A 21,579-nucleotide genomic window follows, 5' to 3' on the forward strand; every position below is an offset into this window, starting at 1 on the left:
TGTCATGGTGAGTCCTGGTTTATGTTTTGGGGAAAGAAAAAAAAATCTCTAATAATCTCTCAGGCATATTCTCTGGAATTCTATTTGCTACCTTACAAAAGATCACACAGAGGAGGACTCTAAATGAAGATTCTTACCTATAATATATTTTTTCCTCTCAAGGTCAGGGCAAAATGTCATACTGGTTTTGCTTCAAAATTGTAAAAAAAAAAAAAGAAAGAAAGAAAGAAAAGATATTCTAATATTCCCCCTAAAACTGTGGATCAAATAATAGTTATCATTTAAACAAAATTAAAATGGTCTGCCTTGGCACTTTCATACCACCAGCAAGAACCAGTAACGGATACTGCTTATCAGTTCATTTTTTTATACCAACAACAAATAAAAGAATTGTAAACTCTGTTTAAAACCTGAAACCTGAGAGTTCAACAGAGTTACACATACAAAGAAACGCTAAACAAAAATATCTGTGACCATTTATGGAAATAGTGAGATTAGAAAAATAAGCCTTTCCCCGAAAAAAAACAAAACAACAATTCAAAACCTCGATGTTGACAAAGGTTCAACTAATCCATTTGTCTTTCCTGAGTCACTCTGTAATTAGTTCTACCGTTTCCTTCTGAAGAGGAAAGATTCTTACCAAAGTTGGATCTAAGTCTGGCCCCGTATAAGCATTCAAATGCGATTGGGCCCAAAGATCCTATTTACAGAAGGGCACAGGCCCAACTGTGGAAGGGTGAAGAAGCACTGTGCAGGACCTGAAGGCTGTTCCCAACCACTGCCTCCAGAGTTCCCTAGCAGAGGAGCCCCCCATGGATAAGACACAAGCAAGATCCATGGCAGGCTCAGAAAAGGAACCCACTCCCTGCACTGACCATGCAGGGAGATCAGGTCTTCCTGAAGGGATCTGTCTACTCAGGAAACCACCTGCAGGCACCCAGCACACCACAAATGAGCAGACCACCTAAACTTCCAGAAACACCCCAGTGAAAGGAAGGGAGGAAGAAACGTGTGGTTGTCCTGAACTGATCGTGTTCCGCTCCTTTGCAATAATCTGTAGCATTTTAATTTTTTACACTATTTGCATATCTGATAGGTTTTGCAGATCTTTCTGTCCCAGGACCTGGCTTCCTCCAAGGCAGTGTTTTTAAAACATGGCCTTTTTACATTACCCGCTGCTGCAACATCATCTGTCTCTAAGTTTCCAGTGCTTACTGAGGTCAATTTTCATTTCTACAAATCACAGGCAGCCACTTGCCTCTGAGAAGTTAACAAGCCTTCTGAGAAATGCTGGTGGCTGGTCTTTCATTGTTTCACAAATATTTTTCATCCAGTGACACCACTCAACTTTAAATAAATCTTTAAAAAGAAAGAATTTGAAAGCAAGGAAAATTGTGATCTGGATTTTATTTCTTTCGTGGGAGGAGAATAGGGAGGTGTGAGCCCTCTATTGTTTTCAACTCATTTAAAATGTTGCCTCCGTTTTTTTAAAAAATATACTTTTAAAAAAGGAAACTCACAGAAGTTGAACTTTCTTTAAAGCGGGCCTCTGGACTTTTGAAAACAAGTGTTGCTGCTACGAACAAAGACTAGAAGTACACCCTGATTTTCTTCCCTCCTGGGGATCATTTCTCTTCCAATAAACAAACAAATCCCCCAGTATTTCCTACCGAAGGGAAGTTTTCCAGGGAGAGTCTCCTCCAGGGTTTGGTGGTAACTGCGACTCAGTCTTTTTTGGACACAATGTTTCTGCTGACTCCTGAAAATTTTCCACTTGAATGTGCAATGAAGGAGCGGCGGCGGCAACAGCCCTGGAGAAGCGGCAAAGACGACCGTGCCTGCTTTCATCTTGGAGAAGAAGGAGCGAAACCCCAGCCAGCAGCACAAGTCGGCGCAGACCCTGGGCCGGCCTCTGGGGGCCCCAACGACTGGGGGCGGCCCGGGAGGCTGTCGGGGGAGGGGGTCGGGGGGGTCGGGCCGGCTTCGGGCTCCCAGGCGGCTCTCCCCGCCCGCGCTCCCTCGAACTTCTGACTTCTCCGGGAAAAACGTGAAAACGGCCCGCGGATGTGAGGGTATGTGCGTGTGCGCGCGGGCGGGCGGGAGAGGGGGGCGCGGGGGGCGCGGCGCGGCCGGCCCGGCGCCTCCAGGGCTGCCAGCGGGGGCCGCCTGTTGCCGCGCGGGCTCCACAGCGCGCGGCCCAACTTGGCGTCCCGGCAAGTCGCGCGGCGGCGCCGGGCAGCTCACCTGGAAAGGGGCGCGGGAAGGCGGGCGAGGGGGCCCGGCCCGGCCCTCCGCGTGCCCGCTCGCCCGTCCGTCTCACACAAAGCAGAGCCCGGAGTGAAAGAGCAGCCGGAAAGGGACGGGCCACGGGCCACCCACCCCGCGGCGCCCCGTGCGCCCCTCGCACCCAGCATCAGCCCCGCGCGCCAACTTACCTCGCGAAGGGAGCCGCCGCCGCGCCCGGTGAGTCCGAGGCAAACTTCGGAGCCGCTTCTCCCGCCCTCAGCTCGGTGCCCGTCTCCCTCCCCGGCTCCTGGTCCCCGGGCTGGACCACCCCACCCCTCCTTAGCACCGCTCCGGCCCCGGGGCCGTCTGGGCGCACGGGTCCGCTGCCCGCGGCTCCGGGCAAAGGTGGACGGGGTGGGGGGGCTTCACTGCATGGCCTGCCCCTGGACGCGGCCGCCCCGGGCCCGGGCCCCGCCGCGCGGACTGGCCCGCAGGGTGGAAGCGAGTCTGCAAAGTGCTTGGTGGGCGCCCGCGGCGGGCGGCGGGGCCGCGGCGGCGGCTGCAGAGGCTCGGCTCGGCTCGGGCGGCGAGGAGCGGCGCGAGCGATGCTAAGAATGTTCGGAATGAGGACAGGAATGAAATGAACGCCAGGACCGAACTCGCTCCGGAGGGGTGGGGCCTCGGTGACGTCATGCGGCCTGCCGCCCGGGGCCGAAGGCGGGGCCTGCCGCCGCCGGTGACGTCATGGGGAATCGGGGCGGGCCTGGCGGGGCCGCCTCAATGTTGGGGCGCGGGCTCCCCCCTCCGAGGGGCGACGGGGCGGAGTCCTGCGCCCACGGGGGAGCGTGGCGCGCGCGGGAGCCGCCCTGCCGCCTCCCGGCGCGGGCTCCGGGCTTTGTCCCGAGCTGGGCGGGGCGGGCGGAGGAGGAGGGCGGCCGGGGGAGTGTGCGTCCGCGCGGAGAACGCTGGAAGCCTGGGTTCTCCCCGTGGGGCGGGCGCGCGGCTGAGCTGCGCGCGCCGCGTCAGCCCTGCCTCGGTTTCCCACCGCAGCGCGGGCGGCCGCCGAGGGAGCGCCTGGCATCGTGAGCCTCTGCAGGTCTGGAGGAGTGAGAGGTCTCTTCTGGACATTAAGGTGGATGCCTTCCCGGGGCCGGATTCCCAGCCGGCCATTCCTTCCTCTCCTTTCTTTCACTTCATAAAAGTTCGAGGCTCTCTTTCAAGTCCAAGTGGGCCCTGCCCTTGGGAAAGGAAACCTTTAGCGTAGCAGAGAAGTGATCGTGACAAAGTTCCTGATAACCCTGGCCCTGTGAGCACGGTCTTCTCCAAGCCACTCAAGAAATTCAGTGCACTCGTTGCTGTGGGTTGTACTTTTCTAAAGTAATGGCTCAGGTTAAAGACTCCTTAAGTTATAAAATGCTATATCCGGAAACTTCACACCATATTTTTGTTTGTTTGTTTTTTGGTCGGTAAGCTTCACTTCCATAATAAGAGAATTATATTTTGGTATCGTGATTTTTATTTTTTCAATTTATCTTTATTGTTGAAAGTATAACAGATGTCCCCTTCCCCCAGTCCCCCCACCCCCCCCACCCCCGCCATTGAGCCCCTCCTTCCCATTCCCGCCCCCTCCCCAGAATTATTTTAATCCTACCTTTGGAGGTAAGGACCCAAAAGTGACATAGTAGACCCAGTGGGTATACTGTATCAGAAAACAGCTGGGTAAAGTTGACTCACTGACAGAACTGTCAAAAACTCAGGGTCATTGTAATCTGCAGTTTCACCTAAATCAAAAGAGTAAAGCAGTTCCTGTACTGGTGGCCTCATCCCTTCCAGGCACTTTCCTCTTCTTTCCAGTTGGTGCCTGAAGGTAAATAATGGTGTCTAATTTATGTGCCTCAGGAAGCCCCTATATAGAGATAACTAGAAGAAGGGGAATGTGACTCTCATTCTACAAAACATAAATTTTACTAGTGCATATTTTCCTTGAAATTTTTGTTGAGAAAATTAACATGCAATTGTAAAAAAAAAAAAAAATAGTAACACTGAAAAATACTTTACTTTGCCCAGTTCTCCCCAGTGGTAATGTCTTCCAAAATCGCAATCAGGATATTGACATTGATACAATCCACCTTAAATTTTCCATTTTACTTGTACTCATTTGCATGTACCTGTATTCCTATTCAATTTTCTAATCTGTGTGGGTATCCACCACCATGGTCAGGTACTAATGCATTTTATTTCTAGTTTGTATGAAATAATAAGGTAATGTAATGAGGTTCACAATAATCACCCTAGCCACCTTAGCACTGGTTTTTGGAAATTGTAAAAACATAATTTGGCATTAAAACTGTCCTAGATATATCTCTCCAACTATTCTCATCTTACAAAAGCACCTGATAGAGTCTGATGATAGTGGCAGCCAAACAATAGGGTTTCTAAACCACCATTTGTTGGCCCAGTGCACCTGGGTGCCTTTCAGAATCTAGCTCCTATCTCACAGCCACCTGGCAATACAAGGTCTCCCATTCCTTACTGAATTACAGAAAAATTCCTGGGCCTGGGATTCAAAGCTCTTCATGATGTACTGTGACTTCCTGACCAGAATTTTCTCCAATTCCTCCCATCTGCATGCGTTTTTTGTTTTGTTTTCCAGGAAGACTGTTCAATTAGATATTTCCTCCCTAGGACCCTCAAAGCTCCTTGCACCAGACACACTACTTGTACCAGTGTACTGGGATGAGGCCCCCATATCTGAACCACTAGAAAATGGGCTGGGTCTCATTCAGCTAAGTATACACTTCCCAGGACCTACACATAAACAGGAGTAACTCTTGTGAGTGAGGATTCAAACCCAGGCAGTCCAGCTCCACACTGTATGCTCTTAGCCTTCCATTCAACCGCCCAAATATAGTAAGTACTACACAGAATGCTAAAGACCAACCATCTGCCAAGGCGGCAGTGGACCCTGCGATGTAACAATTGATTTGCGTCACTTATGATACAAGACAGTTCGTTACCGTTACCGCCAAGTATTACACGGAAGAAACCAACTTGTAACACATTAGAGACACAGTGATCCACTTCATGGTAACCCATGCTGAGATAGAAACTCTGAGTGGGCCTTAAGGTAGAAAGGAAAGCCCGTGGGTTAGAAAAGCAATTTTCAACCAGTGTGCTGCAAGAATTTTTAAAACATGCAATACCTCACTATTTAAGCAGGGGCACCGGCCTCTGTACTCTTAGATTGCCAAATAATAACAATTTGAAAAAATGACAACAGCCAACACAACAATAGCTGTCTGGTGTGGAAGAATCAAAATTATACCTATTTTTTGTCAGATCGGCAAAAAAATATATTTTTGGGTGGATTTTAGTCATAAGTTTATGTGTGCCATGAGATGAAAGGGGTTGAAAATTGCTGGGTTAGAACTTACCCTAAGGAAGCACCTGGCGCAGGAATATATTGCTTTGTAGGACAAGATCTGTTAATAATAATGATACAATGTGTCTCATTTCTAATGAAGTTGAGCACCTTTTCTTATGAGGAGTCCAGATGGTATGACCACTTCGGAAAAGTTTGGTATTAGCTAGTGAAGTTGAAGATAAGCATACTCTATGCCCCAGAAGTTCCTCTTAGGAATGCAGCCAAAGGAAACTCAGGTACATGTGCACCAGGACACTCATACAAGAATATTCTCTATGGCATTATTATAATAACTCCCAACAAGAAGCAAACCAAATGTCCACTCATGGTAGCAAGGGAAAAATGAATTGTGATATAATCACACAATGGAATACTATACAGTATTGAAAATGAAGGAAGTATAACTTTATACAGCAACATGGATGAATCCTAAAAATATAATATCGAGTGAAAGAAGCATCAAATAAAAGAATCCATGAGGTATAGTTGTGTTTATATAAAGTTTAAAAATAAGTAAAATTTAACAGCATTATTTAGAGATGTATACTTAGGCAGCAAAACTAGAATGAAGGGAAAAAACTAGATAGAAGAACATGAAGTTACCAATAAATCCGGGGTGGTGGTTATCAGTAGGGATAGAGTGTTGTGACAAGGAAGGGAAAAATGAGTGGGGGCTTCTGGAGTGCTGGCAATGTTATGTTTTTCTCTGGCTACATGGTGTCCACCATCATGATTCATTAAGCTACATATTTGTTTCAAGCACTTTTTTCTATATATCTGTTATATTTCACCATTTTTAAACATTAGAAATGTGCAGAGAGTTGCCAATATCAAATGCCTCCATGTGCCCAGGGCTTGACCTGCTTCTGAATCCTATCCCCTCTCACATTTTCACAATCATTTAGTATACATCATTTCCACTCTTCTAGATCTTCAACCTCACTCTATACTGGATCGTCTTCATGAGCATTTAAACATACAGAAGTCTCTTCCCCATCGTAAAAATGACAACAACAAATAACCTATTGCTTTAACCTAATCCCTAGCTACTGTCCTTCTTCTCCCTTTCACAGATAAACTTTTGAAAGGAATTGACCTCATTACCTCCATTTCTTTTACCTCCCACTCTTCCTCAACCCTCTTCAATTGGTCTTCTGCCTCCACCACTTATTTTATCAAAACAGGTGTCCCTCCAGCCTTCATGACTCAGAATAGCTAGCTCAATGGGCCTTTCATCCAACCTATCTTGGATCGTTCAACATTGTTGACCATCACCTCCCTGAAACATTCTCCCTCTCTTCCTGGCACAATCTTTTCGTTTTCCTCCTCCTTCTCTGGCTGCTCACTCCCATTTCCCTTTGCCAACCCATTTTCCTCTAGCTAGCTGTTAAATATTACAGTTCTGGATCCTAGGTTTTCTTCTGTTCTCGATGCTGCCCAGTCTCCAGCTGATGCCAGCTACTTGACTCCATTGGTTTTGATTACCATTTGTTTGCTGTTGTCTTTCAGACATGCACATGCAATCCATAGCTCTCCTTGGAACTCCAGACACATATTTCTAATTCCCTGCTTGCCAGTATAACCTGGGTATCTCAAAAATTATGTCAAGCAACCTGTCCAAAACTATGATCTTCCACTATGAATATGATCCTTGTCATGTGTTTTCCATGTATCTGGGGGAAGCACCAGAAACCTAATGTCAGGCTCGATACATCCCTCCCTGCTGAATACCCTTCCAGAGTGGTCTCCTCCATATAGGACAAGTTCATCTAAGGGCCTGCATGAGCCAACCTCTCCTGCCTTTTCAGGCATCTTGCATCTCTCCCTTTCAACTGGGTGTTCCTAGCCCACAGGATAGATTTTAGTTCCTCAAATTTATCATTTGCCCACAAGGCCCTTGTTTGTGTTAGCATAGCTCCTTGGAATACTTTTCCCCTCCTCTTTGTCTGATTCCTTCCTCTTGTCCTGTTATTAGCTCAAATGTTATTTCATCCAGTGAGTTTTTTTCCTGATCCTCAGACTTTACCACGTGGTTTTCTATTGTACTAGTTATCTAATGCTGGATAACAAATATCTCCCAAGCTTACTGTCTTAGACAGTAATAATCATGTATTACCTCTCATGATTTCTGTGGGTCAGGTGGTCCTGGCTCTTGGTCGGTCTCTCATGAGATTATAGTCAGATGTCAGCCAGGAGAGCAGGTACCTGAAGGTTTGACTGGGACTGGAGTTCCCACTTCAAAACTCTTCACGCCTAGGGCTGGCAAGTTGGTGTTGTGGTGGCCATAGGACCCTGTTTCTTTGTACTTGGACCTCTTCATATTTCTTGGGCTTGGGCTTCTTCACAACATGGTCACTTGGATTCAAAGCCAAGCACTGAGAAAGGGAGAGGGAGGGTGACAGCCGTATTCTTTTTCTTAACTAGCCTCAGAAGCCATATAGCATCTCTTTCACCCTATTCTCTTTGTTAGAAGTGAGGGGAATTAGATTCTAACTTTTAGAGGGAAAGTGTCATAAGATCTGCAGACATTTAAAAAATCACCTATATGCTCCCTTCCTAGACCTGTCACAGACTGAAATTTTATGTAACATAATTATATTATAAAGATATAGTATGTAATACATAGTATATATGTCTGTGAGTACTTGATTAATGCCTACCTTCCCACACCAGAACATATGCTAGTGAAATAAGCTAGTGGAACAGGAATCATATCTCCTTTGCCTACCATTTTATTCCCAGAACCTAGCACATTAGCTGGTAACTAATGTGGAATAAATATATAAATAAGTTATTAATTATGTGCCACAACACAGGCAACAGCTTATTTCAGTAGGTATTATTCTTTCCATTTTATAGATGTGGAGTTGAAATGACTGGACAACTTCCTCAAGGACCAAAGATTGAGTCAAGGTCTCACTAATACTAAGCCAGAGCTACTTCTAGGACTCCAGACGTCCTCTCTGTGACCGCAAAAGAAGCACAGAAGCTACTTTGGCCTGAGTAGGGCCTCCTGTGTCCTCACACTTCCTCATCAAGAAGACTTGGGGCAGCTCACTCGGCTTCCCAGGTGTATGGATTAAAGGGCAGGACTGTCCCTACGGTAAGAAAACACTCAGATTATAGTCGTGAAAAAAAAATCATTCTCCAAAATAATTGATCTGTGTGAGTGTGCTTATCAAGAGCAAAAAGGAGAGAATGTGACGTTTCTGAAACTACAAGTTTATTGTTGGGAGGATCAACCAGAGTTGTCACTGAGAGAACTAGTACCCCTCAGTAAACGGCCAAATCTCTACCTGGCCCATTGCATTCCTCCACTCCTGTAGAAGGTCTCATCTCCTTCTTCACTAAGGAGAAAGGGGCCATTCAATAGCTGCTCTGTCCAATGAGGGGACCATTAGTCATGTGTGGCTGTTTACATTAATTAACATAAAATTTTACAAATCAGTTCCTCGGGGATGTTAGCCACATTTCAGGTGCTCAGAAGCCACCATGTAGCCAGTGGCTACCATGTGGGGAAGTGCAAATAGAGAACATTGATATCACCACAGAAAATTCTACGGCACAGTGCTGCCAGAGCACCAAGGTAACCCCAGCTCCGGAGAATTCCAAGTCCATGGGAAAAGAAAAAACTGAGGGCTGGGGGAGTGTATCCACCACGAGGAGAGCCCCAACGCACACTTGCAGGAGGTCGTCACTAATCCTGGGGCTCTGGGCATGGATTTGCCTCCGGAAATCTGTGGTCCCTCATCAGGCTTCCCGCTTCTCCATCTACCCCGAGCCATCAGCTTCGTTGTATTTTATTTTTGTATTACAGTTTGCATTCAACACTATTTCGTATTAGTTTCAGATGTACATCCCAGCAGATAGACATTCATATACTTTGCATAGTGTTCCCTCTAATAACTCAAGTGCCCACCTGGCACCCTAGATAGTCACCACAACATCGTTGACTATATTTCCTGTGCTTTCTCTTATATCCCTGTGCCTCTTTTGAAACTACCAACTAGTACTTCTCAATCCCTTCACCTTTCAACCTCATTTTAAATAATCACATCGCTCTCCAGACCAGACCTCTCCTTGCCTGCTGTCCCGAACCCACTGAGCCTACCCTATCCTGGAACAACACATGTCTTACCCCTCTCTCTGCTTCAAACCATTCCATCTCTATACTCAGGCTGGTTGCTGTCTCTCCCGTATCATAGTATGTGATTTCCCTCCTTCTCAATGGCACCCCTCCCCCAACTTCTCCATCAACATGTGTTCCAGATTCTCTGTCCCTTCACCTCCCTGGAGAACTTGCTTTGCTCATTATTCTCTCTCTCCATCATATTCCATCTTTCTCTCCACCAGCACTGTCTTCACCCTTCAGGTATGCACAGCTTGCCCAACGATATTAACAACTTTAATTGACCCTTTAGGGGCCACCATCCCATCTTCCCCTTCACTTCCCTACCAGTTGCCTTTGGGGAGCTGTCTGCAGAAAGGCTCTACATCCTCATTCCCCACATAGGTCCTGGCTCTCATCCAAATCAGTTGCTTCCCATATAATAAAACTTGTTCTGGATAAGGCATTCAGGTCTCTCCACAGTCAGTTTCTGACCTAACTTCTTACCCATCTTTCTCTTTGTCATCTAATCACACATCTCTTCACCAGCCACCACACATGTCTAAAACATTCCTGTGCCTGCATCTTTATTAATACCATTTCTTTTGCCAGAAATACTTGCTCCATGCACATCCCCTGCATCTTTGGGGGCTGAGCTCAAGTGGCTCCTTCTCGATGAAGTCTTTCTGGTAATGAAAGCCCATTGTATTTCTCTGACTCCCACACTGAGCACAGACCACTTGGGGCTACTATGTATTGTGTATGGATAGTTATCTTCTCTCCCCAGCTGAATTTCAGGGTGCTTCCTGGGAAGGAATGAGCATGCATGTCTTTGCACTCCTAAGAGCTCTTAGATGCAGAATCTTGTGCACAATGGATATTCAAATATTGGTGGATTGACTCATTCACTGACGTATCCCATCATCACTTATGGAGGGGCCAGGAGTAAACCAGGCAGTACTCTTTTAAATAAGCCTCCTGGAAAGAATATTCTGAAATGGAGACTGTCACAGCTGTTTGCTATGTAAGTGACCTGAGGATGAAGGTGGCACATTAAAACGTAATATACCTCTTTGGAAGATCCTGGAGCTATTGGTTTGAACAGGTGCCGGAAACTAGGAAAAGCTGCAGAGCTGGCAAGCGTTGTTGTCATTGTTGGTACATTTTGGTGGTTAAAAAAAAAGTTGTGATGTGTGTGTGTGTGTGTGTGTTTGTGTGTGTGTGTTCCTGCTTGGGCCAGGGAGTGGAGTTGGTACAGGGAGAAAAGATACAGGCTTTGGAGGCAGGCAAACCTTGTCCTGGACCTCAGCCTCATTGTTGACTTGATGTATGAAAGCGGGTAAGTGATCTCTCTTTACACTGTAGAAGAACATTATTGACCTAAGGAAAGGTTTATGATAAAGATCTAAACAACAGGATATCATATTTATAATTTGTTTTTAGAAAGGGTATGTGAATATACATGTATGCACAGAACAAGGACCAGAAAGCTAAATGCCAGAATGCTATAGATATTTCCTTTGGCTTTTTCTGTGCTTCTCAAGTTTTAAGGTACAGTGACTTTTTAAAAGAAGGTCCGTTAAAATAATGTGGGTTAAGGAATTGTAATATCAAAACCCCTAAGCATCTGTGTTTTTAAGTAGTTTAAATTATTTCTTTGGGTTTAAAGCTCTGTGTGTTTTTCTTTCAACATCTGAGATATTCAGAAAAAATGAGAGGAAGTTGAGACACGATACCCTATCACTCCCAAATTTTTATTGTGTCTTCCTTCAAATAAGAAAATTCCAGTATACATGCCTACCTTGGAGAAATTGCAGGTTTGGTTCCAGACCTCCTCAATAAAGCAAGTGTCGCAACAGAGCAAATCAGAATCTTTCTGCCGGTGGAGAGTCTCACCTTCAATTTGTAAAAAACACAACATCTGTGAAGCGCAATAAAGCAAAGCACAATAAAGTGAGGTGTGCCTTACAGCCTCGTACAGCCATTTTAATTAGGAAATTAACACTGACCTTTGAGCCTCTAACCTCATTCAGGTTTCCTCAATTACCTAATAGTGGCCTTTATAGCAAAGGATCCAGTCCCAAATTATGTGTTGAATTTAGTGATGTCTCTTTAGTCACCTTTAATATGAGTCGGTACGTCAGCATTTGCTTAACTTTCGTGATTTTAATGCTTTGGAAAATCACAGGTCAGCAATTTTGTCCCTTAATTGGGGTTTGTGGTAGCTAAACTCCAAGATGGTCGGCAATGATTCTCTTCTCCTGGTATTCACACCCTTCGGTGTCGTCCCCTCCCACTCTGAACCAGAAGTGACGTGGCCAGGAGACTAGTGAAGAAGTGACGGTGTGTGTCTAGAGCAGTGGTTCTCAACCTTGGCTGCACATTAGAATCACCTGGGAATCTTTTTAAAATCCTGATTTCTGGGCCTCATCCTCCGGAAATTCTGTTTCTTGGTTTTGGGATGGGGCCACAACATTAGTAACAAAGAAACAGAATTTCTGGAGGATGAGGCCCGGAAATCAGGATTTTAGAAAGATTCCCAGGTGATTCTAATGTGCAGACAAGGTTGAGAACCACTGGCCATGAGGGTAAGCCACTTTGAAAGTGGGCTTTCCTGCAACCTCAGGAACATAAGCCAGAGCTGCCCATCCAAGCTGATCCCAAATTCCTGAGCCACAGAAACTGTGAAAGATAATAAATACTGCTACTTTTTTAATTTTTAAATTACATTTATGGGGGGGGGCATTGGCTAATCAAATTATATAAGTTTCAGGTATACAATTCTATAACACATCATCTGTATATTGTAATGTGGGTTTACCACCCAAAGTCAAATCTCCTTCCATCACCATATATTTGATTCCCTTTACCCTAATAAATTCTATTTTAATCCTCAAAGTTTGGGGGTAATTTTTTACACAGCAATAGCTAACTAATAGAGGTCTGTTTGCTTCCTCATGGTTAGATACAAGCTACCCATCTTTGGCAGGCACACCACAGTGCTTAAGCTGTGTTCTGATTGCATTCTATACATCATGTATCATTTTAATTTGTTACCTTATTGCTGATGGAAAGTTAGATCACTTGATTAAGGTGGTGTCTGCCATGCTTCTCCATGTAAAATCACTCTATTTGTCTGTGTATGTAATTAATAATTTGTGGGGAGTAACTTTGATACCATGTAACTATACTGTGTCTTACCAAACTTTCACTTTATTCATTAATTTAAAAAATCTATATAGATGCTTAGACTCCTATTTTATTAAATGAATTATAACCCATTATTATCATTATTTTTTGATGTTCAAATCATGCCATATTTGGCTAGTTAGAGCCCCTTCAATTAGTTTCTATGTCCTTTTGACACGTTTCTACCATTTTATGTGCAATTTGCAACTTTCTAACACTGAAAAAATGTTCCCAACACATCTGATATTTTCCTTGGCCAGAGCTTGTAATTAGCCATTTCACCAAAGAGACATGATTTATTTTAGTGAAGAATGGTTTTTAGAAGTCAAGATCTGGATGTTAGGTATGCTCATTGCTTTTGGGGTGCTATACTTCCTATTAGGTATATCTTAATAGGAAGATTTAGGTGATATATTTATATACTTACATATAACTTCTATATTCTCTCTCTCTCTCTCTCTATATATATATATATACACATATATATGTATATATATATACACATATATATGTATGTATGTATGTATGTGTATATATATATATAATATATATATATATATTATATATATATATATTATATATATATATATTTACAACCATGACTTCCAGGGAAATGTCCTTGGATATTAGTTTTCTTGTTTCCATATTTATAACTCCCTTTTCCAACAGTGAAAAAATTAACTCCATTATTCTTTTTTTTTTCTTTTAGAGGCATTTCAGTTGCTTTATTGAGTAGGTTTCCTGTGCCACCACACACAATCCAGGATGAGAGGGTCATAAGTCAGAGGTCCCAGTTACAGGAGTCAGCCCTTGCCAGGCGTGTTGATGTAGACTTTGCCATCTTCTTGGATGGGCGTGTCACATGGGCTGGCACACATAAACACCACCACCAGGATTAGCAGAGACACCACAGCATCAGCAGCTACAGGGCCTGCCAGGAGTGGCCCACATCCTGAACAGGAATGTGGAGTTATCTGAGCAGCAGCCACTGGGAGCAAAAGTAGAAGCAGGATGTTGCCTGGAGGGATCATGGCGGGCTGGGGGCTGGAAGGGGGCAGGCAAAGAGATTTAGTCTAGAAAGGCTCTCCCATTATTCTTAATATATGATTTCATCAATCCCCTTACTGTAAATAATTTCTGTTTTACCACTTCCTTCCTCCTCCCAACATGGATGCCCTCTTTACTCCTTTTAGGTTCCTACCTTCCACACTGGGAACATCCTTTTCCAGCAATATGGGAGATTAGATATCCCAAATAACCCTTTGTATCAGTTTCCTATTGGTGTGTAACAAACCACCCCAAAATGTAGAGGCTTAAAACAAAAATAATTTATTATCTCTCACAATTGGCTGAGAGGTTCTGCTTGTCTCACCTGAGCTCACTCATGTGGCTGCTTTCAGTTGGCGGGTTGGGTGGAGAATAGCCATTCTCACACGTCCTCTCTCACGTGTCTGAGGTCTCAGCTGAGGTGGCTTCAATGGCTCCACCTCTCTCCTCATGTGATCTTCCATCTAGGACTTCTTCACATGATGGTGGAAATGTTCAAGGAAAGCAAAAGCCAAAGGCCTCGTAAGTCACCTACACCACATTCTATTGTCAAAGCAAGTCACAGCCCAGCCCAGATCAAGGAGTGGGGAAACAGACCTCACTTTTAGATAGAAGGAGCTAGAGTAGCAAGGTTGCATTGCAAAGGAGCACCAACACAGAGGTATACCTCATTGGGGACCATTAGTCTAATAATTCACCATACTTTTCTAATTAAATGGTAAGAATGTCAGTTAAAGCGCGCGCGCGCGCACACACACACACACACACACACACACACACACACAGCATTCTAAAAGTCTCTCTGAACTGGGAAGACCATAAAGAATTCACAGAGCCCAAAGTGCAATCATGAACCTTGGGAGACAAGCAACCTCTACATTTGCCTTTTTCTCTGAGGTTTTCAGCCAACACTGGAGAACTTACCTTAATACACTATGTGGGGCATGCCGAACAGAAGGCAAATCTGGGGGCTACAAAAACAAGGAATCAAATGTGAGACCCTTCCACAAAGCTTGGACCCAACCCTCAGTGTAAGATGAGTGAGAAAAACAATTTCACTGGAGAAAAGGAGACAGCAAGAAAAACTTGCATGCATGTCTTGTTGGTACTGGATGTTGCAAAAAAGAATCATCTGAAAATCTGTAACCACAAACCGACGTCACATGGATTTACAGAGCTTTGTGAAAAGAAAAATGCAAGCTGATGATGTTATTTAAAGTGATCCCCTGGTGTGAGGCCTCTAGTTGGCCAAGAGGTAAAAATGTAAATCTTCCCTGAACAAATTCAAACCCAATCCAGGCCTTCAAGAATTCCTACAGATGAAATTCCAGCAAAAATGAGCAACTCACTGTAAAACAAAATCACAAAACATACTAAGAGGCTAGGCATCATCTGTGAGAACCAGCAGAAAAACAAACAAAAAAACCAGAAGTCAGAATAGAGCCTTTATGCATTCAGATGCTAGACTACTAATATAAGACACAGACTTGGATGTCACTAAGTTTAATATGCGCAATAGACTGAATTGGGTCGCCCTAGAACAGGGTGGGCAACCTTTTTGGGAGTGCACGCCAAAACCAGCAAAATCTCTGACTCCAAATTCTTCTGCGTGCCAACCCTAATTTTTTGAGAACATGTTATGCCTATTTGATATCTCTTAAGGTGTACATATGTGAAGAACCTTGAAGAAATAATAAAATTCATTCGAGCGACAAAAACACAGTATATGATGATGAAAAGTACATTTATTTTTTAATGTATACATGTTATGTAAAATTATTTATTTATCTAAGATGCACCTACACTGAATTTATCTGAAAAATAAAAAAGTCAATATTAAGAAAAAAATTGTAAATGTAAGATTATAAGAGGGTTTCGCGTGCCAGCAAAAGTTACTGGCGTGCCATGTTTGGCACGTGTGCCAGGGGTTGCCCACCCCTGCCCTCGAACTTACTAGTATAGATTCAAGCCCCAATGTGACAGTATTTGGAGTAAGGAAGTAATTAGGGTTAAATGAAGTCATTAAGATGGGGCCCTGACTGGATTAGTGCCTGTGAGAAAAGACCCAGAGAGCTTGCCTTCTCTCCACCATCTGAGGACTCTGGGGAGGTGCCATCTGGAAGCCAGGAAGAGAGCTCTCACCAAGAACCTGACCATTCTGGTATCCTGATCTTGGACTTCCAGCCTCTGGGCTATGAGAAAATACATTTCTGTGTTTTAAGCCATCCAGTCTGTAGTATTTTGTTACGGCATTCTGAGATGACTAATACAATATGTTTAAATAAATATAAGACAAGCGTAAGTAATGAGTATGAATAACTTGACAGAAACGGAGAAACGTTTACATAGAAATTCTCAAAATTAAATTTTTAGTAGTTGAAAGTAAAAAAAAAAACACAAAAAAAAAACTTTGAAAAATGGGTTCCACCACTGAAGATAGATTCTACCACTGAAGATAGGATTAGTAAACTGGATGATAGATTGAATGTATTTATATAGAATATAAAGAGACTGAAAATACGACAGGATATAAGATACTAGAGGCCCGGTGCATGAAATTCATTCATGGGGGTGTGGGGGGGGTGTCCTTCAACCCCACCTGTACCCGCTCACAATCTGGGACTGCTGGCTCCTAACCGCTCACCTGCATGCCTGCCTGATTGCCCCTAACCGCTCCCCTGCCAGCCTGATCACCCCAACTGCCCTCCCCTGCTGGCCTGATCACCCACAATTGCCCTCCCCTGCTGGGACCTGCCTCCTGGCCGCCGGGCCCCACCTCCGCTGTGCGTGTGGCCATCTTATGGCGGCCATCTTGTGGTGGCCATCTTGTGACGATGTCGCGCAAGGGTGCGAGGACCACCTCGGCTTTTATTAGTATAGATGGTGGATATGCAGGGGTGGGCAAAAGTAAGTTTACAGTTGTTTGTATGGAAAAAGACATGCAGGTTATGATTATTACAATAGCTTTATAAACTCAAAAGAATGTCACAATGGGCATCCCAGTAGTGAGGTCTAGCATATGTCTAGTCATCGCTCCTAAAAGAGATAATGGGGGTGGGAAAATTGGAACCCTCATACATTGCTAGTGGGAATGTAAATGATATAGTGATTTTGGAAAACAGTTTGACAATTCCTCAAAATCTTAAACATAGAGTTAGCATATGACCTAAAATTTCACTGTTTGTTATTTACACAACAGAAATGTAAACCTATATCTACACACAAATGTTCACAGCAGCATATTCACAACAGCTAAAAGTGGAAACAACCCAAATGATGAATGGATGAATAAAATGTGGTATATCCATAAAATAGAATATTACTAGTATCTGGCAATAGAAAGAAAGTACAGCTATGTACTACAATACTAGTATGAATGAATCTTAAAAGTATGTGGCAAGTGGCCCAGTCAGTGTGGCTCAGTGGTTGAGCATCAACCTATGAACCAGGAGATCTCAGTCTGATTCCTGGTCAAGGCACATGCCTGGGTTGCGGGTTCACTCCCCAGTAGGGGTCGTACAAGAGGCAACCAATCAATGATTCTCTCTCATCATAGATGTTTCTATCTCTCCCTCTTCCTTCTCTGAAATAAATCAAAATAATAAAAAAAAATTATGGCAAGTGAAATAAGCCACTAACAAATGATCACATATTGTAGGATTCTATTTATTGGAAATGTCCAAATAGGCAGATCTATAGGAAAAGAAAGTAAATTAGTGATTTCCTAAGCCTAGACAGGAACAGGTGGGATAGAAATGGGAAGTGACTGGTAATAGGTACAAGGATTCTTTGGGGGTGGGGGAGTAAAGTGTTTTAAAATTAGACCATAGTCAAGATGCACAACTCCAAATATACTAAAAACCATGGAACTAAACACTTTGTACAAATAAGCTTTATGGTGTATAAATTACATATCAAAACTATTTAAAAACAGATAATAAAATAGGAAAACAATATTCAACTTCTTACTAACATAATTTTCCAGAAGTGTTGAAAACACACATCTTTAAATTCAGGAATTCAAATAAATCCCAAGCAGGATAAATAAAAACAAAAGCCATATCTAGACACACCATCACATAACTGAGGAACACCAAAGGAAAAGAGATAAGATATTTAAAGCATCCAGAGACCAAAGACACATCACCTATCAAGGAGCAATACTGATTGCTCTCTGACTTCTCAACAGCAATCTGATGGAAGCTAGAAGACGGTAGAATACTAACTTCATTGTGCTGAGGGAAAATAAACTACAATTCTAAAGCATGTATAAATATTATATGGGTTAGAAATTATTAAAAACTTCAGACAGATACAAATATGAGATCACAGACATTCACTAAAGGACCTTTTAAGGGATGTACCTCAGCCAAAAGGAAAATGAACCCATATGGAAATCTGAGGAGCATGAAGGAATGATGAACATATTTATAAATATGTCAGCAACTCTAAGCAAACATTGCATAACATTTAAAAATACACTGAGTGACCAGATTATTATGACCACCTGATGTTTGTAGGCAAATTAGCTATAATTTCGTGCTGAAGTTGCTAGAGGGCCAGACCATTATAAATAGGGAAGCAGGTTGTTTACCATGTTAGTAGAAGTGATTTTTTTCTGAAGATATAGGTAAACAACACTATTTAACAGCCTTTGAACATGGGAGATTATATATACTACATACACACACAAACACACACACACACAGTATATTGCCCAATTTGTGAAGGAATACTGACCACAATTAAGATACTGGATGACAATATCATATAAGGTGGGGGACAAGTTCATATGTCCTAAGATTTTATACATACACACACACATATACATACAGGGTGGGGCAAAAGTAGATTTACAGTTATGAGTACACAAAACAGTTTATTCTTTTTTAAAATTAGTTTATTATATACTAGAGGCCCAGTGCATAAAATTTGTGCACGGGTAGGGTCCCTAGCAGCTGCTGGCTGCAGGCTGGGGCACCTCCTTGCCCCTGGCTGCCTGCTGCCGCTGCTGGCCCCACCCCCTGGTCAAATTCCCGGTCAAGGGGGCAATTTTCATATTAGGCTTTTATTATATAGGATCTGTTTTTCAACTTTTTTTCAATCCTAACCTGAGGTATTTTTCCATTGATTTTTAGAGAGAATGGAACAGAGATGGAAAGACAGAGAGAAATATTTACATGAGAGAAACATCAATTGTTTGCCTCCTGCACATGCCCTAGAGCAGCAGTTCTCAACCTGTGGGTCACAACCCTTTGGCGGTTAAACGACCCTTTCACAGGGGTCGCCTTAAGACCATCCTGCATATCAGATATTTACATTACAATTCATAACAGTAGCAATATTACAGTTATGAAGTAGCAACGAAAATAATTTTATGGTTGGGGTCACAACATGAGGAACTGTATTTAAAGGGCCAGAAGGTTGAGAACCACTGACCTAGAGCCTGCAACCAAGGTACGTGCCCTTGACCAGAATCGAACCCAGGACTCTTCAGTCTGCAGGCCAACGCTCTATCCACTGAACCAAACTGGCTAGGGTGAGAGTTTATTCTTGTATTATTTATTTACTAGAGGCCCGGTGCACAAAGATTTGTGCACTGGCGGGAGAGCGGGGGGAGGGGGCTGTCCCTCAGCCCCACTTGTGCCCTCTCACAGTCTGGAACCCCTCAGGAGATAAACCACCTGCTGGCTTAGGCCCGCTGCCCTAGTGGCAGATGGCAGGCCCGATCCCTCAGTGCCTGCCTCGCCTCCTCGGGTCGCGCACACGGCAGGGCCGATCCAGGGGTTGGGGCGCCGCCCCGGGTCGAGTCACACACAGGACGCACACAGACACCCGCCACCCCGGGTCGCAGATAGCAGGCCCAGATGGTGACGGGGCAGGCAGGATGGCGCTGTCCCACCTGCCTGCAGTATGCAAATTAGCCGCCATCTTTGTTGATGGTTAATTTGCATATCGTGCTGATTAGCCATTGGGAGGTGTAGTGAAGGTACGGTCAATTACCATGTTTCTCTATTATTAGATAGGATGTATTATTGTATTGTTTTCCATATGAGCAACTATAAACCTACTTTTTCCCCACCCTGTATGTGTGTGTGTGTATATATGTATATATGTATATATATATATACATATATACACACACACACATATACATAACTATATGTAGTTTTATAAATTACTAGAGGCCCGGTGGCTGTGAGAATCAGCTGTGTCTACAGTGGGAGAACTTCTGTGCTGGAGACACCCTTCTGGGGCAAGACTTACTTCAGTGGGGTTTTGGTGCTCACTGAGTCTGCCCCCTAAGTGTGTCCCTTATGGATCTGAGGAGTTGTAACCTGGATGGTCCCGGGCTCTTGGATCGCTAAGGAGGTGCTAATTTAGCCTCTACCTGAGGAGGTAGAGATCTGCAGGAGCTATGGAGAGATCTGCAGATTCCTCTTCCTTGTTGGGGGTTTGGTGGTGCCCAGATGAGGCCCAGCTGTGAAGCAATGCAAGCTGCTGTGGGGCCTTGGGCCTTCTTTTGGATGTTCTGGGTCTCTCTGACCCAGCTGCAGTTTGTTAGGCAATTTTAGATCTCAAAGGGCCAGCCCATTCATATGCAAAAGCCTCTGCTAGCAGCTTGGGTGGGGCAGGGTCTCAGGGAATTAACAGGGAGGAGCAAACAGCTATGGCTGATCCTCAGTCCTGCCCTAAGAGGCCCCTGGGTCTCAGTGTCTGGCGGTAATCACTGCAAGCAGCTCTGAGAGAAAGCCACCCTTGAGTTCCGCCTGCTGCCAGACAGTCCAGTTTCTCCCCGTATGAGTCTGGGTCCCTAGAGACTCGCCCGGAACTGGAGTTCAGAGCAGTCGGGAGCTTGTGACTCCCTCCCGATTGAAAAAGACACTGGCGTCCTCCGTTGCCAACCCTTTCCGCATGCGCCTCTGTACCTCTGCTCTTTACATCCGCACCTCCTCTGAGTCTCAGTGTGCTTTTCTCTTTCCTTCTAGTTGTAGAATTTCCACTTAGCCAGCCTTCCTGTGGTTCTGGATGATGTCTGTTTTGTCTTTTAGTTGTAGTTTTGAAGTGGTTGTATGAGGCAGCAATTTCAGGTGTTTACCTATGCCGCCATCTTGGTTTCTCCGAAGAGTGAATATTCCTGTCTTGTTCTTGAATTTAGAGGGAAAGAATTCAGCCCTAGCTGGTTTGGCTTAGTGGATAGAGCATCAGCCTGTGGACTGAAGGGTCCCAAGGTCAATTCTGGTCAAGGGCACATGCCTGGGTTGCGGGCTTGATCCCCATTAGGGGACATGCAGGAGGCAGCCAATCAAGTATGATATTAACTATACAGTTTCTTATAGATGCTCTTTATCAAGATGAGGAAGGTCCCCTTTACTTCTAATTTGCTCAGTGTTTTTATACACAAAGGAAGTGAATTTTGTCAAATGTTTGTTTTTGCAGCAATTATTTTGATACTGTGTTTTTTCTTTATTGACCTGTTAATAAGATAGATTACATAAATTAAGTTTTGAATATTGAATCTATTTATATGTTTTAAATTCTTCTCAGCAATATATTATATGTAGAGTTCTTAAATATCTTTCAT

The 21,579-nt window shown here is 43.9% G+C and overlaps 1 protein-coding gene and 1 long non-coding RNA gene across 2 annotated transcripts in view; one reads left to right on the forward strand and one right to left on the reverse strand.

Annotated features, from left to right (window-relative positions):
* Window positions 1-1,769: 1,769 nt before the first annotated feature.
* The window catches only part of LOC308524444, an 86,214-nt gene continuing 66,404 nt past the window's right edge, over window positions 1,770-21,579 (forward strand). Inside the window, exons 1-2 of the long non-coding RNA XR_013996407.1 lie at window positions 1,770-2,072; window positions 8,510-8,753. This is a non-coding gene — a long non-coding RNA (uncharacterized lncRNA). The remainder of the gene's footprint in view (window positions 2,073-8,509; window positions 8,754-21,579) is intronic.
* LOC308524972 (hematopoietic cell signal transducer-like) lies at window positions 13,751-17,914 on the reverse strand (the record flags this gene model as incomplete). Its single annotated transcript, XM_081099629.1, has 1 exon — window positions 13,751-17,914. The coding sequence occupies exon 1, from the start codon at window positions 13,976-13,978 to the stop codon at window positions 13,751-13,753; it is 228 nt and encodes a 75-aa protein (XP_080955755.1). The 5' UTR covers window positions 13,979-17,914.

The sequence above is a fragment of the Myotis nattereri genome (genome assembly GCF_964212035.1).
Source record: "Myotis nattereri genome assembly, chromosome: 9".
NCBI lineage: Eukaryota > Metazoa > Chordata > Mammalia > Chiroptera > Vespertilionidae > Myotis > Myotis nattereri.